Raw genomic sequence first — 26,291 nt, 5'->3', positions numbered from 1 at the left:
GAGCTGCTTAAGCAAAAATTTCATTGCTTAGTAAAATCAGATTACCGGCCAAGACTCCACTCCATTGTTATGCTAAGTAAACAACAGCTGAATACTAGTCATAAGCATTGTATATGGCATGAAATTTTGGCCAGAAACATGTGTACAATAAGCGAGCTATTTTCATGCTTCAGCAAATGTTTTGGAGCTCTATGAAATTGGCCCAGATAGAATGAAACAGTGTAATATCACCAATGCACTTAACTCATTCATACACAATATAAGTACATCTTGTATTCCATGTATTTGGGACTTCCTTTTACCCATGACATACACACCTGTAGTGGCTAAATGGCTTAGAGTCATCTGTTTTAGGGATAACCATCATGTACTTGTATGCAGGTGTAAAGGTACATGTTTATAAACGGTTTTTCATTCAGAGCATCAGTCACAATGCCATGATTAGATAAAGCCAAGTTTCATTCTTAACTATTTCAAAGAAATGTTTCAGAACCATATTGATCGTTTAAAAAGTGCTTTTTGTGTGACACAAAACACAGTGTCCACAGATTTACATTAAACTTCCGCTGTTTCATGCTAATGATGATAGCAATCTAAAAATTATTTTTGACTCGAGAGACAAATTTGTTTTTAGCATACAACTTATTTACACATCTCCCGAAAACATTGCTCTGTGATTTTCACTTTTTCATTCAAAACTTTATGACTAATTAAGCTGAAACTTCTACAGGTAAATTGTATTACAAACATCTTCATTGCCAGCAACTTGACCTGCAAAAGGTATCAAACCCTTTAAAGAAAATGTAAAAGAAAGACCTATACGCAAAGCATTGTGCACTCAACAACAAACACTTGACAAATTGACTTGAGTGATAGTTGAACCTACATGTATGACCTCAATAGCTATTTAACCAGTCTCCCTGTCAGTCAATATCTGTGTTTGGGGTTGCCAGCCAGAAGCTGTTCATCAAGCGTCACTCAGACGAGGATGTAACTTTCTGTTTCATTACATAACTCAGTTGGCAGAGAGCTGACATGCTTGTCTGAACGTCGCAGGTTTGTGCATCTGCTGCCAGCATAAACTCAGGTTTGATTCCTGGCTACACACCAGTTAATGTTTTTATAGCTTCTGACATGTCTGACTGCCACTCCCCCAAAAAAATTGACAATTAGGATGACTGAATACATTTATCAAGTTTTGATTGAGAGTGTTATAGGAAGGTTTGCGGTAACACCATGTAATGACTATTGAGAGTGTTGTTGTCTAATGAAAATAGTGTATAACATGTATTTCAAACAACTTTGTCAAGTCTGTGTGTGATTAAGCAATTAAGGCTGCTTTGTCTCTCTTACCTGTAGCTTGAATAGAGAGATATAAAACTTGTGACAGCAATGTCCATCTAATGATGTATCTACTAACTGACTTGACAGCACTCCAGAACAACAGCCCAAGACCTGACATACAAAACATCAACATCTCTTAATAGTCACTTACGTTATCAAGAATAATGTAAGTTTGTTCAGGCAATGCCTAAATCTGCAGACTAGGGATGTTTCTAAAACATTTCTACTCAACCAAATGTTAAAACAGATCTCTCTTAATATTTATGTATGAGGTACGTCACAATGCTAAGCCAAAAAATGCTATAGGAGCAGCCATTACAGTGGTGGCGGATGTGCGCCTGTAGCCTCATTTTGGGTAAGACTTATGACGTCATGCATGAATATTAAAGGCAGTGGACACTATTGGTAACTACTCAAAGTAATTATTAGCAAAAAACATTACTTGGTAACAAGTAATTGGGAGAGGTTGGTAGTATAATACTATTGGGTGCGTTCGTTTAGCTCCCCTGGGTCGACCCCGGTGTGTGGCGTTTTTTTTCCAGGACGAAGGTGGGTAATTATCTGCACACGTTTTTCCTGGGGAAAAACCCGCCACACGACAGGGTCGACCCAGGGAAGCTAAACGAACACACCCATTATGAGAAACGGCTCCCTCTGAAGTGGAATGGTTTTTGAGAATGAAGTAATTTTCCACGAATTTAATTTTGAAAACTCAGATTTAGAATTTGAGGTCTTGAAATCAAGCATCTGAAAGCACACAACTTCGTGTGACCTGGGTGTTTTTTCTTTCAATATTATCTCGCAACTTCCGACTGATCGATTGAGCTCAAATTTTCACAGGTTTGTTATTTTATTTATCTGTTGAGATACACCAAGTGAGAACCCTGTCTTTGACAATTACCAAGAGTGTCGAAGCTGTCTTTAAGAGAGGCATATTAGTTTGTCTGCTGCTTTTTTGGTTGAGGGCACATTTGATACAATTCTTTTGGCTTGACACCACAGCGTTAATCACAGAGCATATCAAGTCCAAGTCAAAGTATATTTCATCTCATCATAATTACTAAACAAAGAGCCTGGAGTCATTCAAACATGTGCAAATATGGAGTAAGTCATGTGACCCCTTATTCATCATTGCATTTACAACACCATGGTACTAACCATCAATCACTAATACATACATGATAAAGCTGCACCAAATAGACGGATGGGCAATATAGCATCTGGACCACAGTTTGAGGCAAATATGACATCAAATAATGGCACAGGAAACATGATGGCCTGCAAGAAAAACACACAAATCAAACACTTATAAATGCACTAAAAGACTGCGTGTGCGACCAACGTAACGTGATTGACCTGAGATGGGTATTAAAGATCAACAAGCATGACATACTGAGTATCAACAAGCCTTACAAAGACACGATTATTGTTGCATTTGATTGTTCAATCAAGGCATTTCTTGAAATTACTGAAGAATATTCTGGAGTTTGTACCAAAGACCGGTGGCTGTACATGCCAGTAATGGGTAACCACAGTTCCACCAACAAGGAAAGCCTATACAAAATATTCACCTGATGTCATGTGTTTAGTGCACAGAAAGTGTTGTTTTAAATTGCCCTCATTGTAACAATTTTGCTGCCAATTTTTTCAACAAAAATCTGCTAAAGAAGCTGCAAATTCTTTTATTTTCACCATCAAATTATTTGATTTAATAGAAGGGATAGCTGTATCAGCTAGAGTTGGACAACTTCGCAGTCTCCATTGGCATAGCATAGCATTATTTCCATCACCACTAGTCCTATTTGTGTGGATAAAAGAAAGCGTTGTGACATTTTTGTTCCAGTTATTTTAAATAAAAAATTGCATCCCCATGAGACATCCAGGGAAATATAACACGCCATGTATGTTGCTGGTTAAATCTGTCATGATGTCATTGAGCAAACTTACAATATGGGGCATTAACCTACTTAACCTACTTATTTATTATTAATTTATTAAAAGCATTCAAACATTGCAGACAAAGCTGAATGCACTTTAAAATATGGAGCATTAGAATAAACTAAAAAAAGTTAAACACAAATAGAAGCAAATAAACAATTGCACTAAGAGCAGTAAGCGAGAGGCAAGTAAAAAAGTAGTGAGCAATTGCACCAAAAACATGGCTTTAAACCACAATATTACTGCCTATTCAAGAGGGTAGTCAGACTAATTATTGGAATTCCTCAAATTGTTGTTTCTAGCTGGAGGGAGCCAGTCTTGGTGCATTGGGGAGTTGAGGAGGGATAGTTTTTCCAGCCTATCTACCAGGGGGGGAATATCAATTAGCTGACAAGTGTCCTTACTTAATGACAATATTGGTGAACACTATTGGTGAACACTAAAAATAATAATTTGCATAAAACCTTACTTGGTAACGAGTAATGGGGAGCTGCGGATAGTGAGAAACGGCTCATTCTTGAAGAAGTAATTTCCAAGAATTTGATTTCGAGACCTCAAATTTAGAATTTAAGGTCTCGAAATCAAGCATCTGAAAGCACACAACTTTGTGTGACAAGGGTGTTTTTTCTTTCATTATTATCTTGTAACTTCGATGACCAATGTGTTCAAATTTTCACAGGTTTGTTAATTATGAGAGTTACAACAAGTGAGGAGACTGGTCTTTGACAATTACCAATCTGTCTCCTTTTTAGTGCAATTCCCTTTGTATCTTAATGTTGTTTTCCTCCCGCAGTTTATTCATGTTTTTGTCAACTTAACATTTTCTCCAATTGAAACCAAAGGTTCTTCTCAGAACCACCCTTTATCCTCTTTAGATTATCATCCCTTGGTGTTACCGCCAGCCTCAGTTTATTAACATTTTTTATTGCTTTTCTCTACAGATTTGCTCCTGTTTGTTTCTTTTTCACCATGTCTAACCAAAGTTGCGTTTGCTTGTTTCAGGAACTTAGGAAACTAAAAGAGAAAACACTACGTTATTCGTATCATCGAGACAACTACAGGTTCTACACACTAACCCGTTTCATTCCCACAGGTTTACAGGTGAAATTTGACCCAGCCCTTGGGTCTTTGTGTACCCCACTCCGCAGACAGTGGAACAACACACTCCATAGTACGCCACTTAGTCTCATTCGTATTCTAACAGAACACTGTGATGTTTGTCTCAACAGCTTCAACCGAGATATATCCTATCTTGAAGTGGAACTTAGGTCCATCTGCTCAAGTGCCCGTTTTGAGCAATTCACCAGTGAGATCGAAGCTGGTTTAACTAAACTTGAATCTGTTCTGACACATCACCGCCCATTTCAGACATTGTATCCCTTATGCAACATGTTCTAACAAAAAACAACTTTTCTTTCATGGGTAAGAATTTCCTACAGGTACAGGGCACTGCAATGGCCACTCGTATGAGCCTTTTCATGAGCCATCTTGAACAGCACATGTTGGCATCAGCCCCTTGCCGCCCGTGGGTCTGGTGGCGCTATATCGATGACATCTTTTTCATCTGGACAAGCGATGAAGCAAGCCTCAAAGCTTTCATTAACCACATCAATTCCTTCCACAGGACCATCAAATTCACGAGCGAATACTCAACCAAGGATACACACTTTCTGGATGTCAAGGTTCTCAAGACAGATAAAGGCTTAACCACAGATCTCTTTGTTAAACCCACAGATAAACACCAATACCTACATTCCATCTTCCTAATCACTCCATTTCTGACATGATCTTACAGGGCATAGAGGCACGAGGCAACCACAGAGAGACTGTGCGTTTGAGTAGGGAGAAACTCTGGATTAGACGCCTCCAGACCATTCAACCCCACGGTCTGAACATCCAAGAAGGAAACGACTAATAAACCTTTTGTTTTGCCGTCTTCTTTTTTTCCCCCTAGCCTTTTAGCCTGAGCCTCATTCACTAATTAATTACTTTTTACCCAACCTCACCACCCTTGATGTTGTCCTTTGTGTTTCCATCTTCTTGCTTGTGGTCAAGCCAGTCCCTTTCCTCCCCCCCTTTCCTGTCCCCCTATTCATTGTTTACCCCCTGCTTTTTTATGCATGCTTTCTAACCCCATTAATGTATTTCCACTTCACTGCTTTTGTTTCACTTAGTTACCTGTTCATGTTTGTTGTGTTGTCATTTAGCCTTCGAGAAAGACTCTGCTAGGGTCGAAACGTCAGGCCATTAACTATTTTTTGCAATTACCAATAGTGTCTAGAGTCTTTAAATGAGGATAGACTGGTAATAACCATCTTGTTAAAAGCCCTTTAACAGCAGTATGAGCATCAACATGGGGGATTACATCTAGATCAAGGGAATATCTGAAGTGTATCTTTTATTCCACTCATAGACAGTTCTTCAAAAGCAGTCACATTACCATATTATTGATCTAATCTCTACTCCTGCTTATTCCCTACAACTAGATTGAGCTGTTTAAGACGAGTTTATGAAGACAATTTTTTTCTGAAACCTCAACATATTTCCTAAAGAGTGTGGATTGATTTCTGCAATTTACCATTGGTCTCACGTCTCATTTAATGGTCATTCACCAATGTCCACATTACAGCGTGAGACTCATTGTACATGCACATCAAATGACTCAGCAAACTAAATGACCTTCTGCACATTTTAGTAGAGTACTTTGGATCAGGATATCCTGGGGCATTTTGCTTTATTTCAACATTGTTTTTAGAGATTCAAAAATTCTACAGGTATTCCAAATGTGTCCAATAAATAAGCAGGAGAAAGTGTCTGTACAGTTTAGTATGTCCTCTTTTTTTTGCATAAAAACAAAAACTGTATTTTTTCTTACCAGCAGGGCTACAGCACTGAAGACCAAAGCTGTAGCAACTTGCCATAACCTGAGTCCATTTGGCAGAGTGAGCAAATAGTGGTCATCATTGCCCAGGATCTGACTGATCTAAGGCATAGAATGGATAGAATGGATAAAGTTAATCACTGCAGTACAACTTCCTCAATCATCCAAAATGTGACATTCTTTTTTTAGTTCTTAAAAAAGGCACTCAATAAACCATGACGGAAGGAAACACATGATTTTATTTATTTAAAATTATTTTAACAAGATAAATTGGCAACTCTTTTGACATTCCCACTGGTACTCAGCCAGAGTTATGACTAGGGTACCTTAGACAAAGGTACTGAGCCAGGGTTGACTAGGGTAACTTACCTTAGGCACTGGTACTGAGCCAGGGTTGACTAGGGTACCTTACCTTAGACACTGGACTGAGTCAGGGTTGACTAGGGTACCTTACCTTAGACACTGGACTGAGCCAGGGTTGACTAGGGTACCTTACCTTAGACACTGGACTGAGCCAGGGTTGACTAGGGTACCTTACCTTAGACACTGGTACTGAGTCAGGGTTGACTAGGGTACCTTACCTTAGACACTGGACTGAGTCAGGGTTGACTAGGGTACCTTACCTTAGACACTGGACTGAGCCAGGGTTGACTAGGGTACCTTACCTTAGACACTGGACTGAGCCAGGGTTGACTAGGGTACCTTACCTTAGACACTGGACTGAGTCAGGGTTGACTAGGGTACCTTACCTTAGACACTGGTACTGAGCCAGGGTTGACTAGGGTACCTTACCTTAGACACTGGACTGAGCCAGGGTTGACTAGGGTACCTTACCTTAGACACTGGACTGAGTCAGGGTTGACTAGGGTACCTTACCTTAGACACTGGTACTGAGTCAGGGTTGACTAGGGTACCTTACCTTAGACACTGGACTGAGTCAGGGTTGACTAGGGTACCCCACCTTAGACACTGGACTGAGTCAGGGTTGACTAGGGTACCTTACCTTAGACACTGGTACTGAGTCAGGGTTGACTAGGGTACCTTACCTTAGACACTGGTACTGAGCCATGGTTGACTAGGGTACCTTACCTTAGACACTGGTACTGAGCCAGGGTTGACTAGGGTACCTTACCTTAGACACTAAGTCAGGGTTGACTAGGGTACCTTACCTTAGACACTGGTACTGAGCCAGGGTTGACTAGGGTACCTTACCTTAGACACTGGACTGAGTCAGGGTTGACTAGGGTACCCCACCTTAGACACTGGACTGAGTCAGGGTTGACTAGGGTACCTTACCTTAGACACTGGTACTGAGTCAGGGTTGACTAGGGTACCTTACCTTAGACACTGGACTGAGTCAGGGTTGCATATGGTACCCCACCTTAGACACTGGTACTGAGTCAGGGTTGACTAGGGTACCTTACCTTAGACACTGGTACTGAGTCAGGGTTGACTAGGGTACCTTACCTTAGACACTGGACTGAGCCAGGGTTGACTAGGGTACCTTACCTTAGACACTGGACTGAGCCAGGGTTGACTAGGGTACCTTACCATAGACATTGGTACTGAGCCAGGGTTGACTAGGGTACCTTACCTTAGACACTGGTACTGAGCCATCTTCACATTCTCCTACTCCAAGCAACTTCCTTGTCTTGAGTCGACTCTGTAGATCTCCACTGCTTTGCTTCCTGAAATTCAAAAGAAAGGGATAAGACTGTTATTAAAGAATAAATCCATGAATTGAGAGTCTGCTGCTGTTACTCAATACTCAACACATAATATACATGTATATGCAGTACATGTATCACTGCTTGTATATGGCAATCAACAATATGCATTTCCAGTTGTAAGCAATTGTAGTTCCATATACATTGCAAGCACAACACAAAATACAAAAACGTACGATTGTTCATCTTGGCAGACATCAAAGGAAAATTCAACTATCAAATTGTTCACTACGTAACACAATTTTATCATACATGTATCCTCTTTCATGTCTTTTGCTGGAAAAACTTTGGACTGTACGTGTCTGTGTACTTGTCTGTGCACCACATTTGATGAATTATGTTGCGTTATATGCATTGTGTGTAGCATGATAAACACAGGATAACAACACAACAAAACTGTACAATTAAAAGTTAATTCTCATTATGGAACTTATTATCAAGCTAAAAGGTCAACAGGTTCTGGACCCAGGCAACCCACCCAAACACAGACCCCAATTGTTTAGTTTCATTGGAGATTTGGAAAGTACCCTGCAAGTTCATCATGTGTAGTGCTTTACAGTCACTAGTTTTTTTGTGAGAATGATGAATGATTGTTATACCAATTCAATTTCAATTCACTTTGTTATCCACAATGGGAAATTCATTTCGGCCTTTTATACAACAAATTTACAAAATTTACATAAAACTATTATCTATAAAACACACAAAAAACACTACAAGCCACAAAGTCTATAAATGTATTTATCTTCCAGTACGCGCTAATCCACCAATCAGAAGCTTGAACTACAGTACTAGGGGGATAAAAACATATATGCTACGAGCTCTGTTTTGTATCCTACTTCCTCTGTTTTTATTACACAGTGCGGATTGTGAAATGTCAATTTAACACGCTCCGTATACAAACCGTGCAAAAAACACATTATAAACTTTGTGCGCGTGCATGCTGTTGATCACGAAATAACGCTCTGAAATTTTAAACTTTGCGCGCTGCATGTTTGACGCTTGTCATACAAAATTACTTCCATTAATTACAGCCAACTCTTCGATAAGCAAAATGGCGTACCTAAACATTTCTAAGAAACATAATGCTCCTAAACACTTTGCTAGTCATTCTGAGACGAAATAGACAAAAAACGAGTCATGTCAACGCCTCTAAACACAACAACAGCCAACAATCATCCTTCGGCCTCGTTAGATATGGGACGATAAGCGCTATGTTTTTTCGTATTCCACTCACACTTGTGTGATAACTTATATTACATGAAAAGCTGAATTATAAAAGATTAATTTTACAAAAATATTACAGAAAATCCCATATATAGAAAAATAAAACCCAAAACGATCTGTTTTATTGACGATCTCTGTTTTATGACGTTCTCTGTTTTATTGCCTTTGCACCAGTGAGGTGCAAGAATGTATGTTTTGTAGTCACACTTAGCCTAATTTGGGTAAATGGTGCGCTGTATTTAGCATCAATTATGTTGTGTGTGGCATTTTCAAGACTTCAGGAAAGATTCTGCTAATGTGACCTTATTTATTTCTAAAATGTCACACATGTTTATTGACTCTTCTTTTGTCTTTGCTTGTCTTGTTTTACAGTGTATAACTCACCATACACTACTGTATATTTAAACATGCATAAAATAGAATGATTGCGCTACCAATGTTTACACATGATCACGTGACCTAAGATGGGTATAGAAAAACACAATTACATTGTACACAGTCAAGTCAAGGGAAGACTCGGTTTGATGGACCATAATCAGCTGTATTTTCGATAAATTACAAAGTTTTTAACTCAAAACAAAGCCCTTCTAATAAAGGTGAATGTTGTGACATTAATTTACATCACATTTTCATTTTGACATATTAATTCTACAAGAGAGGTTTCTTGTGATCCTATGGTTAGACTACAGAAATCACTGAGGTTTGATTGAGCTCACACGCCATGGTTAAAAGTGTTGTGCACGGCGTGAAGTTGGGCTGTGCCAAGGCAGACCGTGAAATTGTCCGACTCTAGCTGACAACTACCACTTCTAATAAAATAATTTGGGGGTTAAAGTAAAGGAATATCCAGCTTCTTTAGAAGATTTTTATTGAAACTATTGGAATCGAAATCATTTCAATGAGGGCAATGTAAAACCGCACTTTCCGTGCACTAAACACATGACATCATATGAACATTCTTCTAAAATTTCCTAGTTGGTGGAATGGTTACTACATTGTACCCATAATTGGCATTGTTCAGCCACCGTAAAGTCTCATGGTACAAACTCCAAAATATTCTTCAGTGCTTTCTAGAACAAAAGAAATGCAACAATATTGTGCGTTTTTAACGCACATTGATATGCAATATGCCGTGTTTGTTGATGTGTAATAGTATTACCCATCTCAGGTCACGTGACATTTGTAGCATAATCTGTCTATTGTTTAATTCTCAACACAATTGGAATTATATCCTGGAAATGACAACAAGGAATAAATGGTCCATATCCCACTGCCCCAAAAACATGCATGCAGCCATGGAATGTTAATCCAGTAAGATTGTCTGCCCCGGATATTAACCCAGTAGGCCTATCTATGACCCTGTACATGTGTCTCTGTTTCCAGCACAGAGAAAGAGTCCTCCTACATTCATGACATTAGGCTATATTTCCTCCGCCTAGAAATAAAGCAATTTGAAGGGATGAGGTACATAATATGAAGCAGTTCTAAGGCCTTGGGAATACTTGTTTTACCCTTTTTCTCTTTTTGTTAGACCTCTCTTCTGACGACTTTAGTTGCAAGCATTCATTGAACAGTTTAAATAGTTTGTGATTGATTTCTCTAATTTAGTTTTGTTTTCCACCTTACACCGATGTATACTTTAAAGCACGTACTGTATACTCTGTACTTTCCTAAGTTCTGTGATAATAATCCACATGAAATGAATCAAGTGTGATTTGAAGGTAGGACCTTTGCATTGCTAGAGCTCTGGATGTCAGCCAGTGGCGTGGCTACAGGTAGTTTGAATCTGAAGTTTAGGTAGTTGGTACTATGATAAGAGTTATTGAATCGTTAAAACTTAGAATTTAATTTGAACACTCGATGAAATAATGACACAAAACTGTATTAAAAGTTAATCAAATTGCTTGATTATAACTATGAAGTCTCACTGTAAGGTTGTATAATTTTTCTAATGCAGAAAAGAGAATAACATTGTATCTTGGCTGTTAAGTCGCTCATCGTGATCATACAGAAAACAGCACCTCGGTTTTACTATAAAATTCATCTCATGTGATCTATGTTTTTCAGAATTTCAAGCTTACATGTATGCCTAGATCCATCATACCAACTTGATAGTGTATTGTATTGGATTAAACCACGTTCTACATGTGTTGCTTGACAGCACTGTAATATGTGATAGAGTGATAAATGAGGTTACGCTAATGTATCGTATCGTTGTAAAAAAAAAGTTGCATCCCTGTGATGTCAATTAAGTTTGCATAGAGTCTATTCTGTCTTAGTTTAAAGCCATTGGACCCTTTCGGTACAGAAAAAAAAAAGTTCACAGATTTACAAATAACTTACAGGGTTTACAGAAGGTAGTGGTGAAATACTTCTCTTGAAATATTAGTCCATGAAGTGCTTTACTTTTTAAGAAAACAGTAACACAATATAAATTCTCGTTAACGAGAATTACGGATTTATTTTAAACACATGTCATGACACGGCGAAATGCGCAGATACAAGGGTGGGTTTTCCCGTTGTTTTCTCCCGACTCCGATGACCGATTAAGCCCAAATTTTCACAGGTTTGTTATTTGATATAGAAGTTGTGATACACGAAGTGTGGGCCTTGGACAATACTGTTTAACGAAAGGGTCCAATGGTTTTAATATCGTACCTAATACTTGTTAATGTTCATGTTAGTCCATTAGTTTTTGTTTGTCAGGGCATGCCTACCACAAGCTTTTGCTTTTCTGTTTTTTTTGCCCCCATTTTCAATTCTCCACGCTACCGTTATTTTGATTATCTGTTGGATGCAACCGTATCTCAATTTCATTTATGGCATTAATCAATATTTGAATTAATGATCTTTTAATTTATATGATATATTATTTTTAGTTTATATGATTAATTACAATGCTTAAAATGGCTGTATTTATCAACAAGCCATCTACAATTACATGACATCAACCTGTTTACACACTTAACACCAAACTAAAACATGGTTGATACCAGGATGTTACTTTACAATCTGACATAATGGACATCAGATAGGGCTAATTAGTTTGTATACATTGAAAGTTCATAAGTGACATAAATAACTGCATCTGCAAAGGGTGTCCTCCGCTGTCATTACTAGTTTGTCAATCGTACCACTTGGTGATAGTTATAGTTGTATGTAATGTACCCCCATGTCATTCATAAAACCAATTGTGTCAAAATGTTTAAATATGCTTCACAAACCTTTCTATAAAAAGTTACATTTTGGGGACTTGTGGCACAAAACCAATAAATCTCAGTACAAACAACTTTATCTTTTTTGCTAAAAACTCTCCAAAATGTAATGGAATTGCATGTAATGGAATTGCATGTTGTTTGAATTTTGTGAAAGTTTTGTCAAGCGTTCACCAAAATGTACACTACATGTAGCAATTGTATGATAACAGGTACCTACCTCCATGCATCATCTTTAAAGGTACATGTAACATCTTCAGAGCTTGTTGCACTCATTATTCAACAATATGTTGTATTTGGAAATCTTAAGCTCACAAAGAAAATCCTTGATACAACCCGACCATCAGCTGACACAATTCTGACAAACATACAAAGTCACTGAATATACCAATATACATGTACGTGTATAAACAATCTGAACACTGACATGACTTTGTTTCAAGTACATGTATTTGTTTCCAATTCAAAGGATCAGGATACAAGTTTGAATACAACAAGGAAATGCCGACTTGAAACTAAAAGCAAAATACACAATGTACGTCAGTAATATTTGCAATAGGCCTACTGTAAACTTGCTAAAATAACAAGCTGTACAAGTAGCATTGATATCAACAATACATAATTGATACTTCTTTGTTATTCAAGTCTTAAAAACTTCACAAAATGCTTCACAGTGACAAGGATTGGTTGTCAAGGTCATTTTGGTGTAGTCACTCCCTGCTCTTTGTATAAAGGTTGGGTAAGGTACAGGTCTAAATATATGTACATGTAGCAGTATAACAATATCTCACTGAAAAATACACTAAATGTATTTGCATAAAGTTGTGTACACAACCTTGAAGGAAAGCCCGTGTTGATTGCATGCGATGTATAAAAGTTAAAAGGAAATTGAAAGATAACACACCCTGTTGCTAATTCGTTTGGCTGAAACACGGCCACATGGGATTAACTTACATGGTATGAGATTTGTGCACCGTGAACTATCGACACGCATCAAGACCTCGCGCACGCATGTTTTGTGGGGAATAGTTCCCATCGACATTGTTAGAATTACATGTTTTGTTTGGTTACAGCTCACCCTCTCATGATGTGAATGTGATGAACAGCAACTAAACAACTGAATCTGGGGCAATTAAATGAATTCCTTTTGTTGTTGAATCGCTTTTGTCTTAATTGCTCATGGGTAAATTGTTGAATTAAATCAAGGTGTGTTATAAAACACTTAGGGACAGGCAGAATTTGGTCCAATGTGATAAATACTGCATTTAAATGCATCCCTGAACCTGACAGAAATACAACAAATGCCACTTATCCATTGAACTCATTGGGACACTGAGGGAAGGTAACTGAAATTTGTTTTACCAGTGTATAGACCTGTACATGGTTTATCAATATTGAGCAGCATTTGCTAGCAATACCCTGATGCACAATCTGATAAGGATATGTAGGCCAAAGGCTCTACAGGGACCATCCCATGCTAGGTGCATCATTTATTGTCAATTTCCCTTGGCATCACTGGCATAGTGTAATGTAGGACTGAATTGATAAAAAATGATGAAATTGATAATACAGTATCACCATCTCAACGAGCATTGCCAGCTTTGTGAAAATTTACACACTCAAATGTCTTATAACTGTGTCTACTTTATAAATTTGTTGTTATTTGTTCCAATTGTAAACCATTCAAAAAATGTTTTATTATCTCAGATTAAAAACATGCTAAGTTTTCACACAAAAAAAGATTGTAATAACAGTAAAAATGTGTTTTGCTTTAAGAATTGAGCTTTGTTCATGCTGTGACTGTAACGGTTACAATAAACACTACACATGAATGTTGTGTGAATGATAATTTTAATACTGTACACATGGCTAATCCTTTTTACACTTGATTAAAAGTAGCTCATAGCCTGCTGTGCTTATGGTGTAGGTTTGTTGCTATAGCTTTAACAAAAACTTACTTCTTTTCAATAAAATAGTTGATAAAAGTGACCCGCTCTGTGAAAATGAGTCACATGTTTGCAATTTCAAAAATTGAGTTATATGCATGGCTGGAAAGAACACATCAGCAGCAGTAATTTGGTATGTGTCTAAGCTTTGGGGTGTATTGTGTTGCTGAGTTACTCCCGTTTGAAATTAGTCACTACACCATTTTTTGTGAAAAAACGAATTACAAGTAAAACGATATTTTAAACTACCATTTTGTGCAAAAGGATACAAATTAGACATAAGTATGACCACAAAATTGTTGTATTTATAGCTTTATTGCCTAAAAGTGTTCTAAAGGTTAACCATGCAACTACAGATCTTAAAAAGGACAAAAATAAGAATATGTTTTGCCACTTTGCAGCTTTACATATCTTTGTGGACCCTAAGTATCCAAGTAGAAGCTGAATTTAATGATTCCTGATAGAGTTAAACAAAAAATTGCATTTGTTTAGTTGCACCACAATATCAGATCATAGGGCCTACATCATAAACAATACGGTGCATATATATAGCATATCACAAACATTACTAGTAGTGGTAGATCAACTTGACACAATCGCCAGACCTGCTGTGTTATAATTTCTTACATGATTATGATTTGTCTACTTTGCATCAGAATGCACACATTGATACTGCAGGAATGTTAGGCAGATTGGAATCATTTAATGCAATTGTCATATCATACATGTACCATATCAGGTTTGACACTCCTAGGATTGAAACCATGTTTAAAGCTGCCTAAAATGTCATGTGCAAAAAAAGCCCAGTGTTTAAATAGTATCATACATTCACAGCTTGCATGATACATTCAGCTTCTGTAATGTAGAGGCCTTTTGAATACTTACATGCACATGCCTGTCTCCTTGATTTCATATGAAACATTAATCATCTCCTTAGAATACTGTTGGGCAGCACTATGACTATCATCTTTCACCATAACGTTACAGTATGTTCCTGCTATGATGTCAAGTGATGTCAAGTGCATCAAGGTGTGTCTAACCCTCATCAAGAGATCCATGCATGGCCTACTGCTGGCCAATACATCCAATACTCTAGGTTAAACACATAAACATACCCGGTATTGAGTCAATATTTTATTCTCTTTTTAAAAACTATAAACAATTTTGATTACTATTGGAAGACTACGATTCATCAGTCCTTTTTGACAACTCATAATAATCGCCCCAAGGAAAGGGACAAAAAAAAACTCTCAGGTTTTTAAAAATACCTTTTAAAAAGTAGTTTATTACTTCGGAGTATAATTTTTTTAACTTTTTTTTTATCAAACCTGAAAGCTAAGTTTGTATAGAATCAGTGCTGTTCAAATATCCAATACTTTCTTTGATAGTGTGCAATGATATTCTCTCAATGCTGATACTGTGCGATTATCCTGTGGCAATGCTTTGGTAGTGCGATTATCTTAATTGCTTTAATATTGTGCAATTATTCTGTCGCAATGCCTTGGCATCGTGCAATTAATCTGTCTCAATACTTACTGTACTATTATTTGCATAATCCTATTTTAATTGTTGGTATTGTGCAATTTTTCTGTCTCAATTCTTTATACCTCAGACAGTTTCGCTATTCCCGTTTATGGAGAAACGGTTTTATGACCAGCTGGAGCTCTGTTTAAAACTGGTTGTTTTCGGATACTACGCGCTAGTCTTGGTGCAAGACGTTTCTTGTTATGGGCGATGCAGGCGCTGTCAGTTAGTTGGCCGCACTGTGTGTGAAAGGAAAACGAGAATGTCTTGCACCAAGACTATACGCGCACGAACAAATCCGAAAACTGTCGTCTCAGTCATAACAATGCAACACACTGACGTCAGAGCTCAAGCACGTCGAACACAGATAAGTTTGACAGAGTTTCTTACTTTATTACGCCCTTCTTTGAAAAATCTCATGCATAGCTGGCCTCTTGACTTGGCATCTCTGACATGTATTACTCAGTAAAGCAACACTTATATCTTTAAGTAAGAGTAAACATGAATAAATAAATAGAGTACAAGCCGTTTTGGTAAGCATGAGCTTGAAAAACAGCCAGCCAGACAAGAAAACAAGACAACCCAGACAGACAGACAAACAGACAAAAGGACAGATGAACATAAAACATGACAAAACGAATTCGTAATAAAAGCGACCAGATGGCAGAACAGTTTTTAAGCTGAAAATAAACAAGACAAGTATTGAAGAGATGGATGTGGTTCGATTACATAGGATGGGAAGCTGTACATAATGGGAGATCATTTTAATGACGTTTGAAAGAAGACTTAAAAAGACTCACGGACCGCTTAGATCTAATGCAATCATCTAACAAGGACCATAGAGTACATGTAAGTGGTGCAAGTGAATGGAACATACAGATTAGTGAAGGATCTTAGGCCTTTATGAGTCCTCCATTCACTATCTGGTACATTTCAAGTGTCGTGGCCGAGCGGTTTAGAGCACCCAATTCAAAATTTGGTGTTTCTGATCAGCAGTGTGGGTTCGAATCTAGACACTTAACCGTTGCCTCGTCACTTGGATTGGACGTAAAGCCGTTGGTCCCTGGACCGTTGTAATGCATGTAAAAAAATCAAGTGCACTCAAAAAAGAGAAAAGGGTTCACCCCGTGGTCCTGGCTGTGGCAACTGAATGCACCGCAGCACCTTGTTAACCCTTACGAGGTGCTAATGGGTCTTACAATTCATAATTTAAATGACCTATCCTTATTTAAAGGAACAATACAGAATTGGTTTTTGCTAACAAAACAGTTGCTGGCAGTGTAATCACTTTATGTAATTCACCATACATAGACTGACAAACCTGCTGTAGAAGTTCGAAATCGATCGGCCATCTGGATCACGAGAAAATAGTGCAAAACAGATTACAAATTTTGCATTGCATCGATGCCAAAATAAAAATGAATATTCAATAGCGTTCTTTTAATGTATACTACATGTAAATACCTTGAGTACCCTTGTTAACAGTACAAGACTCAATAAACCTTGATTATTATTTAATATTATTATTTGTTTTAAAACTCAAGATACTAAAGACATACAATTGGAATGCCATGCCTGCCAGCCGGCCTGGTGATTAACAACAATTTTGGCCTACACTCAAATACTCCATACTCGGACAATTTCCTGAAACGGATTTTAAAAAACTAAAAAATTAGTTTTTTTACACTAGTTTTGGACATGAAATGCTTTGTACTTGGTTTCTCTTTGTTGATTCCAATGATTCCTCTATGTATGATTGTTGTACCCCAAGTAGAAATAAAAAGGTTGGTGTGGTGTTTCATTACAAGGTTAATCAAAATGCATCAAAGTAAAATATAGCAGGAAGTAAAATGATAGAATTCTGTACACTACACGTATACCTCTATACTGTTGCATTAATTGTCCTCATCATGCACACATGCTAGTAGTGAACTGAGACAATCCTTGGACATGGCTGGGTACTTGGTTACAATGAAAGCAACAGTATATCAACTTGGATGAAATCTAAGACAGGTCCAAGGCGTTTTGAGATCCTTGAATCCTTTTGTTTTAGTGGCAAAACTACAAGCACTAGGTGTGTATAATGTGTACAATAGTCAGTTCAATGTACCAGGCATACAGAACAACATCTGGGTGAACTTACTGACGACAGTAGGCTACATGTTTACTTTAGTACAACACTTCTTATTTAGTAACTATGGCAACATGCCTGCTTATAATATGTGGCAACAGTCTGCTTATAGTACAAACGAACAGAGCAAATGTATTTGAGGATAATCTTCTCCAAACTAACATTACAGTAAATCCTAACTGTCTATCGCAACTGTCACAGATAATAAAATAACTTATTTTACAAATACATTACTGCTTTTCACTATTGTACCTCGGAGGAAGGAAATCCTCCCTGCTTGTTACATAAGTACGTAATGTGTAAGTTGAAAGGCCAGAGACGTTCAGTGTACAAGATTCTTACCTTGCTGGTTTAAAATGCTGCGGTTCATGAAGTGTATCCATGATGAATCAATTGCAATCTCAGAGAGTGTGTCCCACTAAATGCCAATCAATGTACAACGTACACCAGGAAGTGCAATACCAATTCCATTCCATGTGTCACTTACAATGACAAATATGTCATTTCTGGTATGCATGCTTCCAATCCGATACCTCAACTGTAACATAATATCATTGAAAATTGACACTCTAGTACAATATCATAATGCGATTACACTCTTTTTTACTAAAATTACAGTTTGATTTTTTGTTTTTTTGCTACTGTCAGATGGAAGATTTCCAGTTATGATCACTTTCCAATGTGCCTGACCTACATTCTCTAAAGCTCTATGCCTACAGCTAAACTATGCAGACATGGTCTACATTTTTGGGTCAGTACATGCATGAACCTCTGTCCTTACTCTATGCATGAACCAACCTTATCAGATGTACACATCACATGACCCGCCTTCTGATACACTCAAACCATGGAGCTTTTTATAGCTCCATGCTCAAAATTGCCTTCTGTAAACCCTGTAAGTTATTTGTAAATCTGTGAACTTTTTTTTTTTTTTCTGAACCGAAAGGGTCCAATGGCTTTAAAGGCAGTGGACACTATTGGTAATTACTCAAAATAATTGTCATAAAACCTTACTTGATTACGAGTAATGGGGAGAGGTTAATAGTATACAACATTGCTCCCTCTGAAGTAATGTAGTTTTCAAGAAAGAATTACGTGATCAATTATGTACTAATTTTTCTGTAAAATGTAGTACCTCTGATAGATATATATGCTGGTTGGTTCCCTCATAACAACAACACTCACAGTATGGGACTTCGCAGGTAGTGCTACTAAATATACGGTGCCTAAACATAGGACTAAGCGTTATGGCAATAGTGCAATCCCATTCCTTACTCAACTTTTAAACCAATCTTCTTAGACTGGAGCTTCCATATTTGCTTTTGTTTTATTGGTGTACGTGTGGGCTGTAAATATTTTTTGTCAATGCTATATGCCCTCATAAATGAGGGTCTCCCACATCCTGTTTTATCAAATTTGTTTTCCCATTTTTGCCATCATTGTTTTTGTCATCTGTTCAGTTTTTAACTGCTAGGGTTCCCTTTTTAGCTGGTTTATTCCATAGTGGGGTTTCAATGTATAAGAGAGTTCCCACAACACCATGTGCATTTTTTTAAGTGTCTTTTAGTGGTTTATCTAATATTTATTTTTACTTATTGTCATCTTCTTATATAATGTTCCTATGTACCCCGTGGTGGTGCAATTTTTGTGTATTTATCTCTGCAATTTTATCAATATTGTTATCTTGTAAGGCCACATTATTCAGCTTTGTGCTGCCAGTTGGTTTTTTAATAAAAATGAATCAATGAATGAATGAATTATTAACAAATTTGATTTTGAGACCTCAGATTTAGAATTTGAGGTCTCAAAATCAAGCATCTGAAAGCACACAACTTTGTGTGACAAGGGTGTTTTTTTCTTTCATTATTATCTCGCAACGGCGGCAACCGATTGAGCTGAAACTTTTACAGGTTTGTTATCTTATATGCATTATATGTTGAGATACACCAACTGTGAAGAGTACAGTCTTTGACCATTACCAATAGTGTCCAGTCTTAAATCAGTTCTAACGTAATTTAATTTTTTGTTCAGGCTTAAATAAATTTGTGCATTTATATTGAGTCAAGAGTTAGCGTTAAGTCAACATTTATATAGCTGTATGATTAATGCACATTCCTCACTTGAGGAGCACATTGTATATATATGCTCTAATTCTGAGTAATAGTACATTTGAAATTAACATAAAATATCATCCCCTTGTGACATGAATTAGGCCCTACTATTTTTTGTTACACTTTTCAAATTAAAACAATATGTACAACGAACCAGATTTAGACTTGTTTCATGTTAATTCAAAATAACTTGCAACAGTTTGTTTTATTGTTGATTTTTGTTTATTGTGTGGTTATTGATGACATCCAAAATGGGACAAGAGTTTCAACCCAGAAGGGACCTTACTTGCATTTAGGTAAATACATTTTTTTAGGTCAATTATCTCTAAAACTCTTCATTTTCAGGACATCCTACAATACTAGAACACGTACAATAATAACCCCATTGTTGTGGCAGTGGTAAGAAGCTGTCCATCCTTACTAAGTCACTCTTTAGAGTAGGGTGTACAGTAGCTATGGGCAAAAATGAAGAATGAACTTTGATTTGGTTCAAATCGTCAATCAGCAGTTCTGAGGGTTCTTATAAATTATTATCATTAGTAACTCATTATTAACTACAGGTATTAGATATTATTAGGTGCAAACAATCACTACACCTTGCTTCAAATTATGTTTTCTTGTCCTGACAAAAAATATGCACAACTGGATCAATGTTAATGGCACTGACAATGATAGGCCTACTGATGTTAATAAGCAAACTTTAAAGCAGTCGAAATGTCTTAAATTATTACTTTCTGTTTTGTTTTGTTGTTTTGTGGGGTTGTTTATTGAACCTTTCAGTATATTTTCATTTGCAGACTGTTGGTTAAATAGGAAAAATGTGTGGATCTTGCCAAACATGCAATTTGTTTTTTAAAATGTATGACAATAAGATCAATGCAAATACATTGTGAGCATTCTTCTTTTTTCCAGATTGTAGCATTCATGAAGGCTTTTTTAAAGGCAGTGGACACTATTGGTAATTACTCAAAATAATTATTAGCATAAAACCTTTCTTGGTGACGAGTAATGGGAAGAGGTTGATGGTATGAAACATTGAGAGAAACGGCTACCTCTGAAGTGCCATAGTTTTCAAGAAAGAAGTAATTTTCCACTAATTTGATTTCGAGACCTCAAGTTTAGAACTTGAGGTCTCAAAATCAACCATCTAAACGCACACAACTTCGTATGACAAGGGTGTTTTGTTCTTTCATTATTATCTCGCAAGTTCGATGACCGATTGAGCTCAAATTTTCACAGGTTAGTATGCATATGTTGAGATACACCAACTGTGAAGGCTAGTCTTTGACAATTTCCAATAGTGTCCACTGCCTTTAAATGGTCTTTATAAACACAGTAAAGTACACACTTTTTGGATAATTTTGTTTAATTCGAATGATACATTTTTGGGGTTGAACAAAGAATTGACTAAAGTGGGATTCGAACCAACAACCAACGGCACTCTACCCAACTGAGCTATCTAGCCCTATATTGGGGGTGTCCCTATTTTGTCAATATCTTTGCTCGAGGGTGCCAGTCAAAAGCCATACAACCGTTAACTGCCGTGTAGCCAGGGATCACACCCAAATTACGATACAACCTGGGAAGCGGCAGCCAGGGGATCACCTTAAGGGGATGCGACTTTTTGTTTCAGATATCATTAAAACCACAAGGGACGGCTTGTCCTCGCTCCATGGTTTAAACATGGAGGAATAATACACGAGGAGCTACAATGAACAGGAGATCAAACGTCCAAGGTCTGGTACCGCCACAGATTTCCTAAACCGCCGCACGCGAGAAAAGCTGTCTCTCCGTGTGCGCTTGCGCCATATGGACCCGAGGTTAAAAGATTATGTCATGCATTGCATGGACCTCAGTTACAAGATAGTGGCGTTGTACAATATTCCAATATTCTTTTCAAAGTCAGATTTTCATTTGATTCCCCCCCCCCAAAAAAAATACGCAACACGTAAATGTCTGCACGAATGCGTAGATAAAGGGTTCACTGAGCAAATACCGTCAATTTTAACAGCCACACTTGGCCCAAAGTTATCAAAATCACAGAAATATTTAAGCATTATTTCATTCATATCAATATCAATAGTTGCATTACCGGAATATCAGCGTAACCTTCCTTCTGAAAGTCGGATTTAAATGCAGGAAACGCCAGCAGAATCAGAATCTCACTGCGCATCGGATGGACAATAAAGCTAACACTGTGGTAGCTACTGCGCATGCAATTACTGTTTTTGTTCGTTTGTTCAGAATTTTGTACTATTAAAAAACAAAAAAGAGTAATTTCTCCACTGTGCAGTCCCGAAACTGTAACAGACCCTGTGCACAAACAAAGGGAACTTAATCATCCATGGTGATGTCCCCATTTGATAATCGTTTCCAACTATAGTTAGGGACTGGACTGGTCCCAACTTGAATGTTGAAGTTGGGGCGTCCCAACTGTAGTTGGGATTTCACATAGACCTCAACAGTACCGTGCATGTCGATGTCGGGACCAGACTGTGTAGACTTGATTTCAAGTCTGAGACTGCGGTTATTTCTCTGCATTAGCCACACTGAATTGACTGCCGTCCCAAACTGTACCAATGGGTTGATTGTCCAAACTCAGTGTAGTGGGATAGGCCTGGGGTTGGTAATATAGCTCAGTGGTGGGGATGGTCTCCTCATAGAAGATGGGACAGTTGTTATACTCTAGTTGGGACCCCCAGTCCCAACTGTAGTAATGACTGTCCCAACTGTAGTGGGGATAGACCAAATTTATTTTATAATATTTTTATTTGGTAGGGATGGTCTCAACTATAGTTGGGACAGTCATTGGTACAGTTAGGACAGTCATTACTCTAGTTGGGACTCTCAGTCCCAACTGTAGTAGTGATTTTAACGAATATTTTAGTATCTTGACGAATTTTGCCGTTTGTTAGGTTTTAACATTTTTACTGTGGGAAACCGGGAAACACATTTTTTCGGTGTCAAAAAAGGGGCAAACTGTTAAAATTTCTTCAATTTTTTTTATGGAATTGATTATGACTTCAAGGTTACATGACATACGCGCTTCTATTCCAGCAGCACTAATGCGCTAGGCGAGCGCTTTGTTTTGTTTCTTTTGAGTATTGACGAACAGGCTACACTAAACAGCATACATCTTCCCCAAAATAAGTTTCCTTTTAAAAACGTAGACGGCACACACTGACGTTTGCTGTGACCCTGCCTATTTCCTGTAACATCAGAAAAAATAAACAAGTGATTTACATGAAGGAAGAAATAACCTTTCCCGCACATTTTGTTCAAATCTAGTGCGGGGATTCGATAACATTATAACAAAAATAGACATTTGCTGAGACTTAAATTTTAGTACAAAAAACGTAAAAGTTTTCATCAAAAAACCTCTACATTTTTTTTTTTAAATTAATAAACAATTGGCCTGATCAAAAATGTAAACCTTTATGATCCACAAAACTAACTCATTTATTTGATCAAACTTGAGGTTTAGATATTATTTAAAAAGGACACCCACAGCTCACTATGTATTCAAAACACGCTTTGATGCGTGCGTACCATGAATATTTGCAGAGAAACTATAGCATTTTTGAGAAGTTGCGCACAGACTGCAGTCCAAACCTGATTATCAAGTTCAATGGAACAAGGGCTACTATATTATAGCACGCAGTCCATGGTTTATCGCGAATAGCAAAATATCAAGAGAGGGCGCTGTTGAACCCACACAAAGGTATAGGCGTTGCTGTGCGCGAGTCGTAGAAACTGCATAGAAACCACCCCATATTCCTTCCCACAATGCATTGCGTTTCTGAATTTTAAATAAACCTTATAAATTGATCAATAATCCCCCTATATGTATCGTACGCGTCTTAGTTAACGACCCTCATATGATTTCAAAACCCCAACTTTGATTCCCGTTTACTGCGAGATTGTGCAAGTTGCACCTGGTGACAGAAGCTATGCAGTTTACTCACGGTCTGTATTTTCATCAGGCTTAATCATGCTGAGAATAAAGTTTCCTGTCGTTGGTTATGCTCAAACATTTATAAAATGATTGATTTTTGGTACAAATCACTAGTGCAAATTATTCTGCCAACTTTCAAATGAGTCAAAGAAACATCATCCAACCTCGAAAGTTCAAAACAAAATTACTATCTGCTAGATTGAGTTTCATTCTGCTTTAATCACTAGATGGATCATGTGAGGTGGTTAATATTTGGGATTCTATGGTGTGCCAATATGGGGGAAAAATTAAAATTTTTAAGTGAAAATGACAATTTTTATTATTTTATTAACTGCATACTGTAATAAATTCCGATAAGCGTAATAAATATTAAGTCTACATTAAAGAGAAAATATCATAGATTGGTTTCTTATCTCCTGAAACCAAACATTACCGGTCTGTTATGGGGGAAAACATTTTTTTATGAAGTGCGTGTGCTTCAAGGGGGGTGGGGTGTTTTACTTTCATGCCTTATGATATCTCTGGATTCTAATACCCATAATGCCTTACACTATATAGGACAAAAATGTAATTAAATTTGTTAAGTAGTAATTATTGAATATTTTTGATTTATTTTGCACGCCATACTAGCTTCTGGATATTCAATAAAATACCAACCAATGAAAGGTGTGAAAACATATGACGTTGCTCCAATGTCGTGCATGCATAAGCACCGTTAATGGCGGACTGTCTCTTGCAACGTAAAACCAAAACTTTAAATTTCAACACACCATGAAGTGTAAGTTTTATTGTAAAAAAAATGGATAGATGATTTGAAAAAAAACCACATTCAGTTTTTGATTTTCCTGTTATCCTACTGAAAACACATGACACCAGGATATGGTTTGGGGGCTTAGCGGGCCGTAATTCTACCTCCATGGTTCAATGGTTCTTGTTGAGCTGTAAATGGCTCCGCTTAATGGCGACAGTGATGAGACCGATGTTAAAAGCGGAGCCATTTACAGCTCAACAAGGTACATGTAGGAGTTGCTCTATGGAGTAAGTAAGTGTTAACATAATACTAACTAACAGTTAAGGAAAAGTTTTCCGTATGGCGCCACCACTTTTCATTCGAAATAAAATAATATAGTATCTAATTTACCTGATTGATATATCCCTTTTTGTAAAAATGAGTGAAAAGTGGTGACGCCATACGGAAAGTTATCCTTAATCAATGATAAATATCGGACTGGTGTAACAGTCAGACATTGTGACAAGTTTCCGATTCTCACCTATAGTTATGAGAGTTATCCATTGTTGACAAAACACCATCTTTGGTCGTGACACTCAAATGCTCTTTTCCAGTCAGTTGTACCACTTTCTCTTTTTTTAGGTGACCGTCATAAAGGCAATCGGGAAGGTCATGTATTTTGGTACGGTTCAATGAGATTTGAGGTTAGGTACCTTTCTTTATTACGGATGGTGAGGGCGGACGGAAGCAGCATGGGGGGGGGGGGGGGGGAGGAGCTGTTGTACACATTGACAGGCAATGAGGTAACTAGTGTACAGTCTACCTGCAGTACACTAATCTCCTTTGTTATTATCTGGGGGGATATGTAGCGTTTTTTCATGCGTGACCTCTACGTGAATATTAAATAGTCAAAAGGGCTTCTGCTGGTAATCGGTCATTTTCAGCCTTTTCTGAAAAGTCTCAACCAAAATAAGGTACCAGTAAATTGAAACGAAGAGCATATCTGTCGTTATGTATAAAAACAATCGCTGCAACTGAAATTTTAAAAAGAGAAATTTGTACGTAAAAAATGGCTTCCAAAACAGAGAAAACAAGTCACAAAAACACGGAAAAATTTAAGTAGGATTCGAAACTTTGCATGGTGGAGATAAGATATAGAAGAGTTTGCGGTAACACCATGTAATAACAATCTCTAAATGAGTTGGGGTGGTTCTGAAAAGAAAAGATTTCATGTTATGAATGTCGGCAACAGTTCCCAACTGGTATGTATGGATAGATTATTTCATATTCTACCAGGAAATTTTTAAAGCCATTGGACCCTTTCGGTAAACAGTATTGTCCAAGGCCCACACTTCGTGTATCACAACTTCTACATAAAATAACAAACCTGTGAAAATTTAGGCTCAATCGGTCATCGGAGTCGGGAGAAAATAACGGGAAATCCCACCCTTGTTTCCGCACGTTTCGCCGTGTCATGACATGTGTTTAAAATAAATCGGTAATTCTCGTTAACGAGAATTGATATTGTTTTACTGTTTTCTCAAAAAGTAAAGCATTTCATG

At 37.4% G+C, this 26,291-nt stretch overlaps 1 protein-coding gene across 3 annotated transcripts in view; it reads right to left on the bottom strand.

Moving 5' to 3' along the window:
* Positions 1 to 25,476, bottom strand: part of LOC139953504 (tumor protein p53-inducible protein 11-like) — a 30,534-nt gene extending 5,058 nt beyond the window's left edge. Inside the window, exons 1-6 of one of the 3 annotated variants that reach the window (XM_071952933.1) lie at positions 25,271 to 25,476; positions 18,276 to 18,471; positions 7,758 to 7,851; positions 6,158 to 6,265; positions 2,523 to 2,622; positions 1,354 to 1,455 (exon numbers count right to left, since the gene is read on the bottom strand). In XM_071952933.1, coding sequence (XP_071809034.1) covers positions 1,354 to 1,455; positions 2,523 to 2,622; positions 6,158 to 6,265; positions 7,758 to 7,851; positions 18,276 to 18,316 — 445 coding nt within the window. In that variant the 5' untranslated portion in view covers positions 18,317 to 18,471; positions 25,271 to 25,476. Of the gene's footprint in view, positions 1 to 1,353; positions 1,456 to 2,522; positions 2,623 to 6,157; positions 6,266 to 7,757; positions 7,852 to 12,552; positions 14,029 to 18,275; positions 18,472 to 25,270 lie in introns of those variants that run through there. The other 2 variants (XM_071952935.1, XM_071952932.1) reach the window with 2 other exon arrangements.
* Between the last annotated feature and the right edge of the window lie 815 nt (positions 25,477 to 26,291).

The sequence above is a fragment of the Asterias amurensis genome, chromosome 22, assembly GCF_032118995.1.
Source record: "Asterias amurensis chromosome 22, ASM3211899v1".
NCBI lineage: Eukaryota > Metazoa > Echinodermata > Asteroidea > Forcipulatida > Asteriidae > Asterias > Asterias amurensis.
The sequence above is the reverse complement of the archived record's forward strand: the minus strand, read 5'-3'. Positions and strand labels throughout refer to the sequence as shown.